The sequence below is a fragment of the Taudactylus pleione genome, unplaced genomic scaffold, assembly GCF_031769625.1.
Source record: "Taudactylus pleione unplaced genomic scaffold, aTauple2 ptg000077l, whole genome shotgun sequence".
In the NCBI taxonomy this organism is placed as follows: domain Eukaryota; kingdom Metazoa; phylum Chordata; class Amphibia; order Anura; family Myobatrachidae; genus Taudactylus; species Taudactylus pleione.
This window is the reverse complement of record NW_028284479.1, coordinates 75685-95867: the sequence shown is the minus strand read 5'-3', so window position 1 is coordinate 95867 and position 20183 is coordinate 75685. Positions and strand designations below refer to the sequence as shown.

The following is a 20183-nucleotide window of genomic DNA, read 5'->3' as shown; positions in this document are numbered from 1 at the left end:
ACATGAGACACTACTGTGGGGGCACATGAGACACTACTGTGGGGGCACATGAGACACTACTGTGGGGACACATGAGACACTACTGTGGGGACACATGAGACACTACTGTGGGGACACATGAGACACTACTGTGAGGACACATGAGACACCACTGTAAGGGGAACATGAGACACCACTGTGGGGGCACATGGGACACCACTGTGTGGACACATGAGACACCACTGTGGGGACACATGAGACACTACTGTGGGGGCACATGGGACACTACTGTGGGGGCACATGAGACACCACTGTGGGGGCACATGGGACACCACTGTGTGGACACATGGGACACCACTGTGGGGACACATGAGACACTACTGTGGGGGCACATGAGACACTACTGTGGGGGCACATGAGACACTACTGTGGGGGCACATGAGACACTACTGTGGGGGCACATGAGACACTACTGTGGGGACACATGAGACACTACTGTGGGGGCACATGGGACACTACTGTGGGGACACATGAGACACTACTGTGGGGACACAAGAGACACTACTGTGGGGACACAAGAGACACTACTGTGGGGGCACATGAGACACTACTGTGGGGGCACATGAGACACTACTGTGGGGGCACATGGGACACTACTGTGGGGACACATGAGACACTACTGTGGGGACACATGAGACACTACTGTGGGGACACATGAGACACTACTGTGGGGACACATGAGACACTACTGTGGGGGCACATGAGACACTACTGTGGGGGCACATGAGACACTACTGTGGGGGCACTTGGGACACCACTGTGTGGACACATGAGACACCACTGTGGGGACACATGAGACACCACTGTGGGGACACATGAGACACTACTGTGGGGGCACATGAGACACTACTGTGGGGGCACATCAGACACTACTGTGGGGACACATGAGACACTACTGTGGGGACACATGAGACAGACACTACTGTGGGGACACATGAGACACTACTGTGGGGACACATGAGACACTACTGTGGGGACACATGAGACACTACTGTGGGGACACATGAGACACTACTGTGGGGACACATGAGACACCACTGTAAGGGAAACATGAGACACCACTGTGGGGACACATGAGACACCACTGTGGGGACACATGAGACACTACTGTGGGGACAAATGAGACACTACTGTGGGGGCACATGGGACACTACTGTGGGGGCACATGAGACACTACTGTGGGGGCACATGGGACACTACTGTGTGGACACATGAGACACCACTGTGGGGACACATGAGACACTACTGTGGGGGCACATGAGACACTACTGTGGGGGCACATGAGACACTACTGTGGGGACACATGAGACACTACTGTGGGGACACATGAGACACTACTGTGGGGACACATGAGACACTACTGTGAGGACACATGAGACACCACTGTAAGGGGAACATGAGACACCACTGTGGGGGCACATGGGACACCACTGTGTGGACACATGAGACACCACTGTGGGGACACATGAGACACTACTGTGGGGGCACATGGGACACTACTGTGGGGGCACATGAGACACCACTGTGGGGGCACATGGGACACCACTGTGTGGACACATGGGACACCACTGTGGGGACACATGAGACACCACTGTGGGGGCACATGAGACACTACTGTGGGGGCACATGAGACACTACTGTGGGGGCACATGAGACACTACTGTGGGGACACATGAGACACTACTGTGGGGGCACATGGGACACTACTGTGGGGACACATGAGACACTACTGTGGGGACACAAGAGACACTACTGTGGGGACACAAGAGACACTACTGTGGGGGCACATGAGACACTACTGTGGGGGCACATGAGACACTACTGTGGGGGCACATGGGACACTACTGTGGGGACACATGAGACACTACTGTGGGGACACATGAGACACTACTGTGGGGACACATGAGACACTACTGTGGGGACACATGAGACACTACTGTGGGGGCACATGAGACACTACTGTGGGGGCACATGAGACACTACTGTGGGGGCACTTGGGACACCACTGTGTGGACACATGAGACACCACTGTGGGGACACATGAGACACTACTGTGGGGGCACATGAGACACTACTGTGGGGGCACATGAGACACTACTGTGGGGACACATGAGACACTACTGTGGGGACACATGAGACACTACTGTGGGGACACATGAGACACCACTGTAAGGGACACATGAGACACCACTGTAAGGGGAACATGAGACACCACTGTGGGGACACATGAGACACCACTGTGGGGACACATGAGACACTACTGTGGGGACACATGAGACACTACTGTGGGGGCACATGGGACACTACTGTGGGGGCACATGGGACACCACTGTGTGGACACATGAGACACCACTGTGGGGACACATGAGAAACTACTGTGGGGGCACATGAGACACTACTGTGGGGGAACATCAGACACTACTGTGGGGACACATGAGACACTACTGTGGGGACACATGAGACAGACACTACTGTGGGGACACATGAGACACTACTGTGGGGGCACATGGGACACTACTGTGGGGGCACATGAGACACTACTGTAGGGACACATGAGACACTACTGTGGGGGCACATGGGACACTACTGTGGGGGCACATGAGACACTACTGTGTGGACACATGAGACACCACTGTGGGGACACATGAGACACTACTGTGGGGGCACATCAGACACTACTGTGGGGGCACATCAGACACTACTGTGGGGCCACATGAGACACTACTGTGGGGACACATGAGACAGACACTACTGTGGGGACACATGAGACAGACACTACTGTGGGGACACATGAGACACTACTGTGGGGACACATGAGACACTACTGTGGGGACACATGAGACACTACTGTGGGGACACATGAGACACTACTGTGGGGGCACATGGGAAACTACTGTAGGGACACATGAGACACCACTGTAAGGGGAACATGAGACACTACTGTGGGGGCACATGAGACACTACTGTGGGGACACATGAGACACTACTGTGGGGACACATGAGACACTACTGTGGGGACACATGAGACACCACTGTAAGGGGAACATGAGACACCACTGTAAGGGGAACATGAGACACCACCGTGGGGACACATGAGAGACCACTGTGGGGACACATGAGACACTACTGTGGGGACACATGAGACACTACTGTGGGGGCACATGGGACACTACTGTGGGGGCACATGAGACACTACTGTGCGGGCACATGGGACACTACTGTGTGGACACATGAGACACCACTGTGGGGACACATGAGACACTACTGTGGGGGCACATGAGACACTACTGTGGGGGCACATCAGACACTACTGTGGGGACACATGAGACACTACTGTGGGGACACATGAGACAGACACTACTGTGGGGACACATGAGACACTACTGTGGGGACACATGAGACACTACTGTGGGGACACATGAGACACTACTGTGGGGACACATGAGACACCACTGTAAGGGAAACATGAGACACCACTGTGGGGACACATGAGACACTACTGTGGGGACAAATGAGACACTACTGTGGGGGCACATGGGACACTACTGTGGGGGCACATGAGACACTACTGTGGGGGCACATGGGACACTACTGTGTGGACACATGAGACACCACTGTGGGGACACATGAGACACTACTGTGGGGGCACATGAGACACTACTGTGGGGGCACATGAGACACTACTGTGGGGACACATGAGACACTACTGTGGGGACACATGAGACACTACTGTGGGGACACATGAGACACTACTGTGAGGACACATGAGACACCACTGTAAGGGGAACATGAGACACCACTGTGGGGGCACATGGGACACCACTGTGTGGACACATGAGACACCACTGTGGGGACACATGAGACACCACTGTGGGGGCACATGAGACACTACTGTGGGGGCACATGAGACACTACTGTGGGGACACATGAGACACTACTGTGGGGACACATGAGACACTACTGTGGGGACACATGAGACACCACTGTAAGGGACACATGAGACACCACTGTAAGGGGAACATGAGACACCACTGTGGGGACACATGAGACACCACTGTGGGGACACATGAGACACTACTGTGGGGGCACATGGGACACTACTGTGGGGGCACATGAGACACTACTGTGGGGGCACATGGGACACTACTGTGTGGACACATGGGACACCACTGTGGGGACACATGAGACACTACTGTGGGGGCACATGAGACACTACTGTGGGGGCACATGAGACACTACTGTGGGGGCACATGAGACACTACTGTGGGGGCACATGAGACACTACTGTGGGGGCACATGAGACACTACTGTGGGGGCACATGAGACACTACTGTGGGGACACATGAGACACTACTGTGGGGGCACATGGGACACTACTGTGGGGACACATGAGACACTACTGTGGGGACACAAGAGACACTACTGTGGGGACACAAGAGACACTACTGTGGGGGCACATGAGACACTACTGTGGGGGCACATGAGACACTACTGTGGGGGCACATGGGACACTACTGTGGGGGCACATGAGACACTACTGTGGGGACACATGAGACACTACTGTGGGGACACATGAGACACTACTGTGGGGACACATGAGACACTACTGTGGGGGCACATGAGACACTACTGTGGGGGCACATGAGACACTACTGTGGGGGCACTTGGGACACCACTGTGTGGACACATGAGACACCACTGTGGGGACACATGAGACACTACTGTGGGGGCACATGAGACACTACTGTGGGGGCACATGAGACACTACTGTGGGGACACATGAGACACTACTGTGGGGACACATGAGACACTACTGTGGGGACACATGAGACACCACTGTAGGGACACATGAGACACCACTGTAAGGGGAACATGAGACACCACTGTGGGGACACATGAGACACCACTGTGGGGACACATGAGACACTACTGTGGGGACACATGAGACACTACTGTGGGGGCACATGGGACACTACTGTGGGGGCACATGGGACACCACTGTGTGGACACATGAGACACCACTGTGGGGACACATGAGACACTACTGTGGGGGCACATGAGACACTACTGTGGGGGAACATCAGACACTACTGTGGGGACACATGAGACACTACTGTGGGGACACATGAGACAGACACTACTGTGGGGACACATGAGACAGACACTACTGTGGGGACACATGAGACACTACTGTGGGGGCACATGGGACACTACTGTGGGGGCACATGAGACACTACTGTGGGGGCACATGAGACACTACTGTGGGGGCACATGGGACACTACTGTGTGGACACATGAGACAACACTGTGGGGACACATGAGACACTACTGTGGGGGCACATGAGACACTACTGTGGGGACACATGAGACACTACTGTGGGGACACATGAGACACTACTGTGGGGACACATGAGACACCACTGTAAAGGGAACATGAGACACCACTGTAAGGGGAACATGAGACACCACTGTGGGGACACATGAGACACCACTGTGGGGACACATGAGACACTACTGTGGGGACACATGAGACACTACTGTGGGGGCACATGGGACACTACTGTGGGGGCACATGAGACACTACTGTGCGGGCACATGGGACACTACTGTGTGGACACATGAGACACCACTGTGGGGACACATGAGACACTACTGTGGGGGCACATCAGACACTACTGTGGGGGCACATCAGACACTACTGTGGGGACACATGAGACACTACTGTGGGGACACATGAGACAGACACTACTGTGGGGACACATGAGACACTACTGTGGGGACACATGAGACACTACTGTGGGGACACATGAGACACTACTGTGGGGGCACATGGGACACTACTGTGGGGACACATGAGACACCACTGTAAGGGGAACATGAGACACTACTGTGGGGGCACATGAGACACTACTGTGGGGACACATGAGACACTACTGTGGGGACACATGAGACACTACTGTGGGGACACATGAGACACCACTGTAAGGGGAACATGAGACACCACTGTAAGGGGAACATGAGACACCACTGTGGGGACACATGAGAGACCACTGTGGGGACACATGAGACACTACTGTGGGGACACATGAGACACTACTGTGGGGGCACATGGGACACTACTGTGGGGGCACATGAGACACTACTGTGCGGGCACATGGGACACTACTGTGTGGACACATGAGACACCACTGTGGGGACACATGAGACACTACTGTGGGGGCACATGAGACACTACTGTGGGGGCACATCAGACACTACTGTGGGGACACATGAGACACTACTGTGGGGACACATGAGACAGACACTACTGTGGGGACACATGAGACACTACAGTGGGGACACATGAGACACTACTGTGGGGACACATGAGACACTACTGTGGGGACACATGAGACACTACTGTGGGGACACATGAGACACCACTGTAAGGGAAACATGAGACACCACTGTGGGGACACATGAGACACCACTGTGGGGACACATGAGACACTACTGTGGGGACAAATGAGACACTACTGTGGGGGCACATGGGACACTACTGTGGGGGCACATGAGACACTACTGTGGGGGCACATGGGACACTACTGTGTGGACAAATGAGACACCACTGTGGGGACACATGAGACACTACTGTGGGGGCACATGAGACACTACTGTGGGGGCACATCAGACACTACTGTGGGGACACATGAGACACTACTGTGGGGACACATGAGACAGACACTACTGTGGGGACACATGAGACACTACTGTGGGGACACATGAGACACTACTGTGGGGACACATGAGACACTACTGTGGGGACACATGAGACACTACTGTGGGGACACATGAGACACCACTGTAAGGGAAACATGAGACACCACTGTGGGGACACATGAGACACCACTGTGGGGACACATGAGACACTACTGTGGGACAAATGAGACACTACTGTGGGGGCACATGGGGACACTACTGTGGGGGCACATGAGACACTACTGTGGGGGCACATGGGACACTACTGTGTGGACACATGAGACACCACTGTGGGGACACATGAGACACTACTGTGGGGGCACATGAGACACTACTGTGGGGGCACATGAGACACTACTGTGGGGACACATGAGACACTACTGTGGGGACACATGAGACACTACTGTGGGGACACATGAGACACTACTGTGAGGACACATGAGACACCACTGTAAGGGGAACATGAGACACCACTGTGGGGACACATGAGACACTACTGTGGGGACACATGAGACACTACTGTGGGTACACATGAGACACTACTGTGGGGACACATGAGACACTACTGTGGGGGCACATGGGACACTACTGTGGGGACACATGAGACACTACTGTGAGGACACATGAGACACTACTGTGGTTACACATGAGACACTACTGTGGGGACACATGAGACACTACTGTGGGAACACATGAGACACTACTGTGGAGGCACATGAGACACTACTGTGGGGACACATGAGACACTACTGTGGGGACACATGAGACACTACTGTGGAGGCACATGAAACACTACTGTGGGGACACATGAGACACTACTGTGGGGGCACATGGGACACTACTGTGGGGACACATGAGACACTACTGTGGGGACACAAGAGACACTACTGTGGGGACACAAGAGACAATACTGTGGGGGCACATGAGACACTACTGTGGGGGCACATGAGACACTACTGTGGGGGCACATGGGACACTACTGTGGGGGCACATGAGACACTACTGTGGGGACACATGAGACACTACTGTGGGGACACATGAGACACTACTGTGGGGGCACATGGGACACCACTGTGTGGACACATGAGACACCACTGTGGGGACACATGAGACACTACTGTGGGGACACATGAGACACTACTGTGGGGACACATGAGACACTACTGTGGGGACACATGAGACACTACTGTGGGGACACATGAGACACCACTGTAAGGGGAACATGAGACACCACTGTAAGGGGAACATGAGACACCACTGTGGGGACACATGAGACACCACTGTGGGGACACATGAGACACTACTGTGGGGACACATGAGACACTACTGTGGGGGCACATGGGACACTACTGTGGGGGCACATGAGACACTACTGTGGGGTCACATGGGACACTACTGTGTGGACACATGAGACACCACTGTGGGGACACATGAGACACTACTGTGGGGGCACATGAGACACTACTGTGGGGGCACATCAGACACTACTGTGGGGGACACATGAGACAGACACTACTGTGGGGACACATGAGACACTACTGTGGGGGCACATGGGACACTACTGTGGGGGCACATGAGACACTACTGTGGGGGCACATGGGACACTACTGTGTGGACACATGAGACACCACTGTGGGGACACATGAGACACTACTGTGGGGGCACATGAGACACTACTGTGGGGACACATGAGACATTACTGTGGGGGACACATGAGACACTACTGTGGGGACACATGAGACACCACTGTAAGGGGAACATGAGACACCACTGTGGGGACACATGAGACACCACTGTGGGGACACATGAGACACTACTGTGGGGACACATGAGACACTACTGTGGGTACACATGAGACACTACTGTGGGTACACATGAGACACTACTGTGGGGACACATGAGACACTACTGTGGGGACACATGAGACACTACTGTGGGGGCACATGGGACACTACTGTGGGGGCACATGAGACACTACTGTGAGGGCACATGAGACACTACTGTGGGTACACATGAGACACTACTGTGGGGACACATGAGACACTACTGTGGGAACACATGAGACACTACTGTGGAGGCACATGAGACACCACTGTGGGGACACATGAGACACCACTGTGGGGACACATGAGACACTACTGTGGGGACACATGAGACACTACTGTGGGGGCACATGGGACACTACTGTTGGATCACATGGGACACTACTGTGTGGACACATGAGACACCACTGTGGGGACACATGAGACACTACTGTGGGGACACATGAGACACTACTGTGGGGGCACATGAGACAGACACTACTGTGGGGACACATGAGACAGACACTACTGTGGGGACACATGAGACAGACACTACTGTGGGGGCACATGAGACACTACTGTGGGGGCACATGGGACACTACTGAGGGGGCACATGAGACACTACTGTGGGCACACATGAGACACTACTGTGGGGGCACATGGGACACCACTGTGTGGACACATGAGACACCACTGTGGGGACACATGAGACACTACTGTGGGGGCACATGAGACACTACTGTGGGGACACATGAGACACTACTGTGGGGACACATGAGACACCACTGTAAGGGGAACATGAGACACCACTGTAAGGGGAACATGAGACACCACTGTGGGGACACATGAGACACCACTGTGGGGACACATGAGACACTACTGTGGGGACACATGAGACACTACTGTGGGGGCACATGGGACACTACTGTGGGGGCACATGAGACACTACTGTGGGGTCACATGGGACACTACTGTGTGGACACATGAGACACCACTGTGGGGACACATGAGACACTACTGTGGGGGCACATGAGACACTACTGTGGGGGCACATCAGACACTACTGTGGGGACACATGAGACACTACTGTGGGGACACATGAGACAGACACTACTGTGGGGACACATGAGACACTACTGTGGGGGCACATGGGACACTACTGTGGGGGCACATGAGACACTACTGTGGGGGCACATGGGACACTACTGTGTGGACACATGAGACACCACTGTGGGGACACATGAGACACTACTGTGGGGGCACATGAGACACTACTGTGGGGACACATGAGACACTACTGTGGGGACACATGAGACACTACTGTGGGGACACATGAGACACCACTGTAAGGGGAACATGAGACACCACTGTGGGGATACATGAGACACCACTGTGGGGACACATGAGACACTACTGTGGGGACACATGAGACACTACTGTGGGTACACATGAGACACTACTGTGGGTACACATGAGACACTACTGTGGGGACACATGAGACACTACTGTGGGGACACATGAGACACTACTGTGGGGGCACATGGGACACTACTGTGGGGACACATGAGACACTACTGTGAGGACACATGAGACACTACTGTGGGTACACATGAGACACTACTGTGGGGACACATGAGACACTACTGTGGGAACACATGAGACACTACTGTGGAGGCACATGAGACACCACTGTGGGGACACATGAGACACCACTGTGGGGACACATGAGACACTACTGTGGGGACACATGAGACACTACTGTGGGGGCACATGGGACACTACTGTGGTGGCACATGAGACACTACTGTGGGGTCACATGGGACACTACTGTGTGGACACATGAGACACCACTGTGGGGACACATGAGACACTACTGAGGGGGCACATGAGACACTACTGTGGGGGCACATCAGACACTACTGTGGGGACACATGAGACACTACTGTGGGGACACATGAGACAGACACTACTGTGGGGACACATGAGACACTACTGTGGGGGCACATGGGACACTACTGTCGGGGCACATGGGACACTACTGTGGGGGCACATGGGACACTACTGTGTGGACACATGAGACACCACTGTGGGGACACATGAGACACTACTGTGGGGGCACATGAGACACTACTGTGGGGGCACATGAGACACTACTGTGGGGACACATGAGACACTACTGTGGGGACACATGAGACACCACTGTAAGGGGAACATGAGACACCACTGTGGGGATACATGAGACACTACTGTGGGGACACACGAGACACTACTGTGGGGACACACGAGACACTACTGTGGGGACACACGAGACACTACTGTGGGGGCACATGGGACACTACTGTGGGGACACATGAGACACTACTGTGGGGACACATGAGACACTACTGTGGGGGCATATGGGACACTACTGTGTGGACACATGAGACACCACTGTGGGGACACATGAGACACTACTGTGGGGGCACATGAGACACTACTGTGGGGACACATGAGACACTACTGTGGGGACACATGAGACACTACTGTGGGGACACATGAGACACTACTGTGGGGACACATGAGACACTACTGTGGGGACACATGAGACACTACTGTGGGGGCACATGGGACACTACTGTGGGGACACATGAGACACTACTGTGAGGACACATGAGACACTACTGTGGGTACACATGAGACACTACTGTGGGGACACATGAGACACTACTGTGGGGGCATATGGGACACTACTGTGTGGACACATGAGACACTACTGTGGGGACACATGAGACACCACTGTGGGGACACATCAGACACTACTGTGGGGACACATGAGACACTACTGTGGGGGCACATGGGACACTACTGTGGGGGCACATGAGACACTACTGTGGGGACACATGAGACACTACTGTAAGGGGAACATGAGACACTACTGTGGGGACACATGAGACACTACTGTGGGGGCACATGGGACACTACTGTGTGGACACATGAGACACCACTGTGGGGACACATGAGACACTACTGTGGGGACACATGAGACACTACTGTGGGGACACATGAGACACTACTGTAAAGGGAACATGAGACACCACTGTGGGGACACATGAGACACCACTGTGGGGACACATGAGACACTACTGTGGGGACACATGAGACACTACTGTGGGGACACATGAGACACTACTGTGGAGGCACATGAGACACTACTGTGGGAACACATGAGACACTACTGTAAGGGGAACATGAGACACCACTGTGGGGACACATGAGACACCACTGTGGGGACACATGAGACACTACTGTGGGGACACATGAGACACTACTGTGGGGACACATGAGACACTACTGTAAGGGGAACATGAGACACCACTGTGGGGACACATGAGACACCACTGTGGGGACACATGAGACACTACTGTGGGGACACATGAGACACTACTGTGGGGACACATGAGACACTACTGTGGGGACACATGAGACACTACTGTGGAGGCACATGGGACACTACTGTGTGGACACATGAGACACCACTGTGGGGACACATGAGACACTACTGTGGGGGCATATGAGACACTACTGTGGGGACACATGAGACACTACTGTGGGGACACATGAGACACTACTGTGGGGACACATGAGACACTACTGTGGGGACACATGAGACACTACTGTAAGGGGAACATGAGACACCACTGTGGGGACACATGAGACACCACTGTGGGGACACATAAGAAACTACTGTGGGGACACATGAGACACTACTGTTGGGGCACATGGGACACTACTGTGGGGAGACATGAGACACCACTGTGGGGGCACATGAGACACTACTGTGGGGGCACATGAGACACTACTGTGGGGACACATGAGACACTACTGTAAGGGGAACATGAGACACCACTGTGGGGACACATGAGACACTACTGTGGGGACACATGAGACACTACTGTGGGGACACATGAGACACTACTGTGGGGGCACATGAGACACTACTGTGGGGACACATGAGACACCACTGTGGGGGCACATGGGACACTACTGTGGGGACACATGAGACACCACTGTGGGGGCACATGAGACACTACTGTGGGGGCACATGAGACACTACTGTGGGGACACATGAGACACTACTGTAAGGGGAACATGAGACACCACTGTGGGGACACATGAGACACTACTGTGGGGGCACATGAGACACTACTGTGGGGGCACATGAGACACTACTGTGGGGGCACATGAGACACTACTGTGGGTACACATGAGACACTACTGTGGGGACTCATGAGACACCACTGTAAGGGGAACAGGAGACACCACTGTGGGGACACATGAGACACCACTGTGGGGACACATGAGACACCACTGTGGGGATACATGAGACACTACTGTGGGGACACATGAGACACTACTGTGGGGACACATGAGACACTACTGTGGGGACACATGAGACACTACTGTGGGGGCACATGGGACACTTCTGTGGGGACACATGAGACACTACTGTGGGGGCACATGGGACACTACTGTGTGGACACATGAGACACCACTGTGGGGACACATGAGACACTACTGTGGGGGCACATGAGACACTACTGTGGGGACACATGAGACACTACTGAGGGGACACATGAGACACTACTGTGGGGACACATGAGACACTACTGTGGGGACACATGAGACACTACTGTAAGGGGAACATGAGACACCACTGTGGGGACACATGAGACACCACTGTGGGGACACATGAGACACTACTGTGGGGACACATGAGACACTACTGTTGGGGCACATGGGACACTACTGTGGGTAGACATGAGACACCACAGTGGGGGCACATGAGACACTACTGTGGGGGCACATGAGACACTACTGTGGGGACACATGAGACACTACTGTAAGGGGAACATGAGTCACCACTGTGGGGACACATGAGACACTACTGTGGGGACACATGAGACACTACTGTGGGGACACATGAGACACTACTGTGGGGGCACATGAGACACTACTGTGGGGACACATGAGACACCACTGTGGGGGCACATGGGACACTACTGTGGGGACACATGAGACACCACTGTGGGGGCACATGAGACACTACTGTGGGGGCACATGAGACACTACTGTAAGGGGAACATGAGACACCACTGTGGGGACACATGAGACACTACTGTAAGGGGAACATGAGACACCACTGTGGGGACACATGAGACACTACTGTGGGGACACATGAGACACTACTGTGGGGACACATGAGACACTACTGTGGGGGCACATGAGACACTACTGTGGGGACACATGAGACACCACTGTGGGGGCACATGGGACACTACTGTGGGGACACATGAGACACCACTGTGGGGGCACATGAGACACTACTGTGGGGGCACATGAGACACTACTGTGGGGACACATGAGACACTACTGTAAGGGGAACATGAGACACCACTGTGGGGACACATGAGACACTACTGTGGGGGTACATGAGACACTACTGTGGGGGCACATGAGACACTACTGTGGGGACACATGAGACACTACTGTGGGTACACATGAGACACTACTGTGGGGACACATGAGACACCACTGTAAGGGGAACAGGAGACACCACTGTGGGGACACATGAGACACCACTGTGGGGACACATGAGACACCACTGTGGGGATACATGAGACACTACTGTGGGGACACATGAGACACTACTGTGGGGACACATGAGACACTACTGTGGGGACACATGAGACACTACTGTGGGGGCACATGGGACACTTCTGTGGGGACACATGAGACACTACTGTGGGGGCACATGGGACACTACTGTGTGGACACATGAGACACCACTGTGGGGACACATGAGACACTACTGTGGGGGCACATGAGACACTACTGTGGGGACACATGAGACACTACTGTGGGGACACATGAGACACTACTGTGGGGACACATGAGACACTACTGTGGGGACACATGAGACACTACTGTAAGGGGAACATGAGACACCACTGTGGGGACACATGAGACACCACTGTGGGGACACATGAGACACTACTTTGGGGACACATGAGACACTACTGTTGGGGCACATGGGACACCACTGTGGGGAGACATGAGACACCACTGTGGGGGCACATGAGACACTACTGTGGGGGCACATGAGACACTACTGTGGGGACACATGAGACACTACTGTAAGGGGAACATGAGACACCACTGTGGGGACACATGAGACACTACTGTGGGGACACATGAGACACTACTGTGGGGACACATGAGACACTACTGTGGGGGCACATGAGACACTACTGTGGGGACACATGAGACACCACTGTGGGGGCACATGGGACACTACTGTGGGGACACATGAGACACCACTGTGGGGGCACATGAGACACTACTGTGGGGGCACATGAGACACTACTGTGGGGACACATGAGACACTACTGTAAGGGGAACATGAGACACCACTGTGGGGACACATGAGACACTACTGTGGGGGCACATGAGACACTACTGTGGGGGCACATGAGACACTACTGTGGGGACACATGAGACACTACTGTGGGTACACATGAGACACTACTGTGGGGACACATGAGACACTACTCTGGGGACACATGAGACACTACTGTGGGGACACATGAGACACTACTGTGGGTACACATGAGACACTACTGTGGGGACACATGAGACACTACTGTGGGGACACATGAGACACTACTGTGGGTACACATGAGACACTACTGTGGGGGCACATGGGACACTACTGTGGGGACACATGAGACACTACTGTGGGGACACATGAGATACTACTGTGGGGACACATGAGACACTACTGTAAGGGGAACATGAGACACTACTGTGGGGACACATGGGACACTACTGTGGGGACACATGAGACACTACTGTGGGGACACATGAGACACTACTGTGGGGGCACATGGGACACTACTGTGGGGGCACATGAGACACTACTGTGGGGACACATGAGACACTACTGTGGGGGCACATGGGACACTACTGTGTGGACACATGAGACACCACTGTGGGGACACATGAGACACTACTGTGGGGGCACATGAGACACTACTGTGGGGACACATCAGACACTACTGTGGGGACACATGAGACACTACTGTGGGGACACATGAGACATTACTGTAAGGGGAACAGGAGACACCACTGTGGGGACACATGAGACACCACTGTGGGGACACATGAGACACCACTGTGGGGACACATGAGACACTACTGTGGGGACACATGAGACACTACTGTGGGGACACATGAGACACTACTGTGGGGGCACATGAGACACTACTGTGGGGACACATGAGACACTACTGTGGGGACACATGAGACACTACTGTAAGGGGAACATGAGACACTACTGTGGGGACACATGGGACACTACTGTGGGGACACATAGGACACTACTGTGGGGATAATTTTATGACATGTCTTTCAAAAAAAAAATATGTCAGTCAAGTGGTTAATAACCTGGCCTAAGCACACAGTGGTGTCGTTCTGTAATCCTATGAACAGGATGCAATATTTCTATTTGTTGAAAATTGTGAATTTATTGAACATATAATATATATTTTTCTGTAGGAGATGAGAGGTGATAAAGAGTAATACAAGGGAACGGGCTGCCATGAAATACCTCTGAGTTTCAGCAACTTGCAATTATTTTCAAGGTTATCCTTGGTAAAACACTGGAGGTTGTCCAGTGCTTTTTTATAGCAAAGAATTGCTTCATGCCAGGACCCAATGTCTCGATACAAATCTCCAGCGATTTTCTGTGACCATAACAGTGCTTTATTGTTTGTGCCTTCTGCTGCAGCCTAAACAAAACAAGTGAGATGCCTGAGAAGAGCTGCAGAGGAAATAACTACAGGAGTGTGCACTGTACGGCGTGATTCTGCATAGTGAGCATCATACAGTGACCGACTGTAATGTTTTTTCCAAAACTTTGAAAATGAGTTATAAGGCACCTGTGGATGGGGACTGCTAATTTCCTATCAATTACATGTTAAACATCTTTTATATAACACCTACATAATATACATTTTACAGAGAATATTTAAACATTCACATTAGTGTCTTCCCAGTGGAGCTTGCAATCCATGTTCCACACCACATTGACACATACTGGGGAATGTTTTTATAAAATTTGATCTACATGCTCTCTCTAAACTAAAAATCAGTCACAAGTGGTATATACACAACTTGGAATAACACGAACTTAAGGTGGATACACACCTGACCGATATATCTGCAGACTGTGCAGAACATATGTTCTGCATACAGACTGCCCGATTCGTCAAGACTGTTGTCACAACTGGGCGGGCATTATATGTGCACGCCCAGTTGAGCTGTCAATCACTGCCGGCCTGTGCAGCAAGTGTACGAGTGGTTAGCTGACCGCCCATACACACAGCACGATGCACCAATATACTGTATTTGCTGATATATTGGGCATCGGCTGCGCAGCACAGCCAACACGATATGTCTGTGAACAACGTCGTTCACAGACATATCGCTGGTACACACTGGCCGATGGGCACACGATATATCAGCCATTCAATGGAACGGCCAATATGTCGGCCAGTGACCCGACTTTACATGCAACTCTGAATCTGAACCCATGTGTATTTATGATAGAATTCGCACTGAAACTGAATTGGATGCATTTGTGTAAAACAATCACAGACACAGAATCAGCATATACATATAATATTGTGTGACTGCTTAAAGCATAATAATGTCCTATTAATGGTATCTATATCATCATGCTGTTGATATGCCGGTTTTAATGTAATTTAGAAGCATGTTATTTGGTCAATCAGAAGGAGAGGAATCACCATACACTTATAATGAAGGTAATTATTATGTACTGAAAACGAGACTGTTACTTTGATAATTCTCTTCTGAGGGATATATTATTTTATTAATATATTAGTGGAAACATGATTATTTAGTTTTATTAAGAGTGCAATATTATTCATTAATTATATTAAACGGGCAATATTAAGTAAATTTTAATTGGTGTTTAAAAATGTTATATAGCCATAAAATAATAAATGCTTCCTCCATCATTAAAATACATTTTAAATTCTAGTTAACAGTTAATTACTATTGCCCCTTTAATATAATTAATAAAAAAATATTTCTCTCTTAATAAAATGAAACAATATTTTTTCCACTAATATATTAATAAAAATAATATTTCCATCCTTAGAGCATTATCAATGTAGCAGTTTTCTGAGTCCTTTTTCAATACATAATAGCTGCCTTCATTATAAGTGTATTTTGATTGCTCTCCTCTGATTGGCCAGATAGATACATCGGTTTTAAAGTGGTTTTATGTTGGTGAATTATAAAGCTGCAAACACATACAACGATTTTTTGAACGATTATCGTTAAACGATATAGTATAACGATAATCGTTTGAAAAAAATCGTTCACTTTCTGAGTCAAACAATGAACGATAATCGTTCATGCGCGTTCACGTTTGTAGTTTGTAGTTCAGTCAGACTTGTCAGCTCAACGATTTTCATTAAGGGAATATGCAAAAATCGTTTGTAGTACAAAAAAATCGTTCATTACACTTTAAAAAAATCTGACAGATAATCTGACAGAAAATTGTTCAGAAAATCGTTGGTAACAAAATCGTTGGTAACAAAATCGTTGTGTGTGTATGCACCTTTACAAGGCCCGTGTTAATGATCATCCTCATTAGCACAGATTATACACCAGCCCTTCAGAAGCTGCGATAGATACATCTTGGTGTATAAGCAAATGTGTTCAATAGACATCTTTTTGTTAACACACCACTGTACCCTGCTTATGCTTACCTGCCACTTTCTTCCCCTGTTCTGCCTCTTTTTGGGAAATTATTTGCAATTTAAAGTTGTGCATGGAGGTTTTCATATGCATTTTTATGTGCAAATGGGCAGTACAGAAATGCATACAGTATTTTATGCTAAGGAAACAGATATATGTCCAACTTAACATCAGTGCCTATGTTTTATAAGAGCCCATGCACTTTATTGATGATGACTACTCACCTGAATACATTCAATAGATGACAGTATTGTCAATGCTTCCTTGGTCTTACCAATATCTTTAAGGCACTGGGCAGCAAAGGATATCACTCTGCCCTGATCAGCCAATTCCTCTGGGTGTTCTGTAACAGCAAATGTCAATTTTATACATATTTGCCATAACAAAGCTTCATAAACATTGGCGCTCATGTTAATAATGGTTGCTGAATACACATCACAAACAGGCATATAGGGCTAAATGTAGCTGCGGGAATACATGCGGATATGCCTGTAGTTTTAAAGCAACAATTACGTTAAAGGCTAAACCAAGCTGGCTTGCTGCTTTAAATGACAGTTGTGTTGGCTCATGTCATGGTCATCACAACTGTCATGGTTCTTAGGGCCTGATTCAGAGCCGGATGCTATTTGCACTCGCTCGTTCAGAAAAAGGGGCCGGCTATTTAAATTGAGCGCTCGCTCTTTGCGGTCTGTTGACGCCTCTATGTCTGAGCGAGCGAACGAAACATGCGCTTGCTATTTTGTAAAGACGCCCCCTGGCCGCTCGCATCATACGTCATCGCTATTTATTAGATTAATCGAGTACATCGAAAGGTGTCTGAACTGCTCGCAGTGCTTGTGGTCGGATTTTCCTACCGCAATCATGCGAACAGTTCAGGCTAAGAAACAACCAAGTGACGTGGTCGATGACGCTGCTTTGTTAATTATGCACACCCTTAAAACGCCCGTTTTGACCGTTTGGCACGCCTGCATTCGGATCTCCACTCCCCATTTTCAATCACCTTCCCCTGTTACCACCCACATACGCCTCATCCTGTCACTCAAATTAGCAGGCACTCGCAATTTTGCGAACACACGTTTTCCGACCGCACTGACTGGTTGGCGCATGCGTATTACGACCCATACGCATGCGCAGATGTGCGAACATCGCTCGGAACGAACGAGCGGCCGCTTACGAGCGGCTCTGAATCAGGCCCTTAGCTCACTAAATTAAGACTGAATAGAAAAGTATTTTTAAAGAATGTTTTACAGTAAATTAACTGTGCAGAGGACAAAATGCAAGTAACGTGGTTGTACATCATATGTAATACTTACCAGGCATTATGCTCACTTTTATCACTCCTAGGGGTAAGTGCAGGTTTTTAGAAGTGGATATGTTGCCCATAGCAACCAATCTGTTTCTACTTAACAATTTATCTAGCACCGATCTAGAAGATAATAGCTAGAATATGATTGGTTGCTAAGGGCAACATATCCACTTCTAAAAGCAGCACGTTAGTTAATATACCCCTTAGTGTAAGTTTGGCAATACAAGAAAATACCTATTACATCAGAATATTGCTTATTGTATAGATGAAGCAAAAATGTTACGATCTGTTTCAATACTTCCGCGTGTTTTCTATAATATGGTGCCACCTGCTGGATTTCATAAGTAGCTGCTGTGTGTCTAACAAAACTAATATTAATTTTATGGTCTGTACACCCCTGAAAAAGCAGATGTTAGCAGAGCCAAAACTAGACTATTTGGTGCACTGTGCCAGAGAGAGCATTGGCGCAC

General features: G+C 50.8%; 1 protein-coding gene across 1 annotated transcript in view; it reads right to left on the bottom strand.

Annotated features, from left to right (window-relative positions):
- LOC148532407 (tetratricopeptide repeat protein 41-like) overlaps positions 1-20183 on the bottom strand; it is a 144948-nt gene that overhangs the window by 51177 nt on the left and 73588 nt on the right. Inside the window, exons 9-10 of the mRNA XM_088467853.1 lie at positions 18632-18750; positions 16225-16405 (exon numbers count right to left, since the gene is read on the bottom strand). Coding sequence (XP_088323979.1) covers positions 16225-16405; positions 18632-18750 — 300 coding nt within the window. The remainder of the gene's footprint in view (positions 1-16224; positions 16406-18631; positions 18751-20183) is intronic.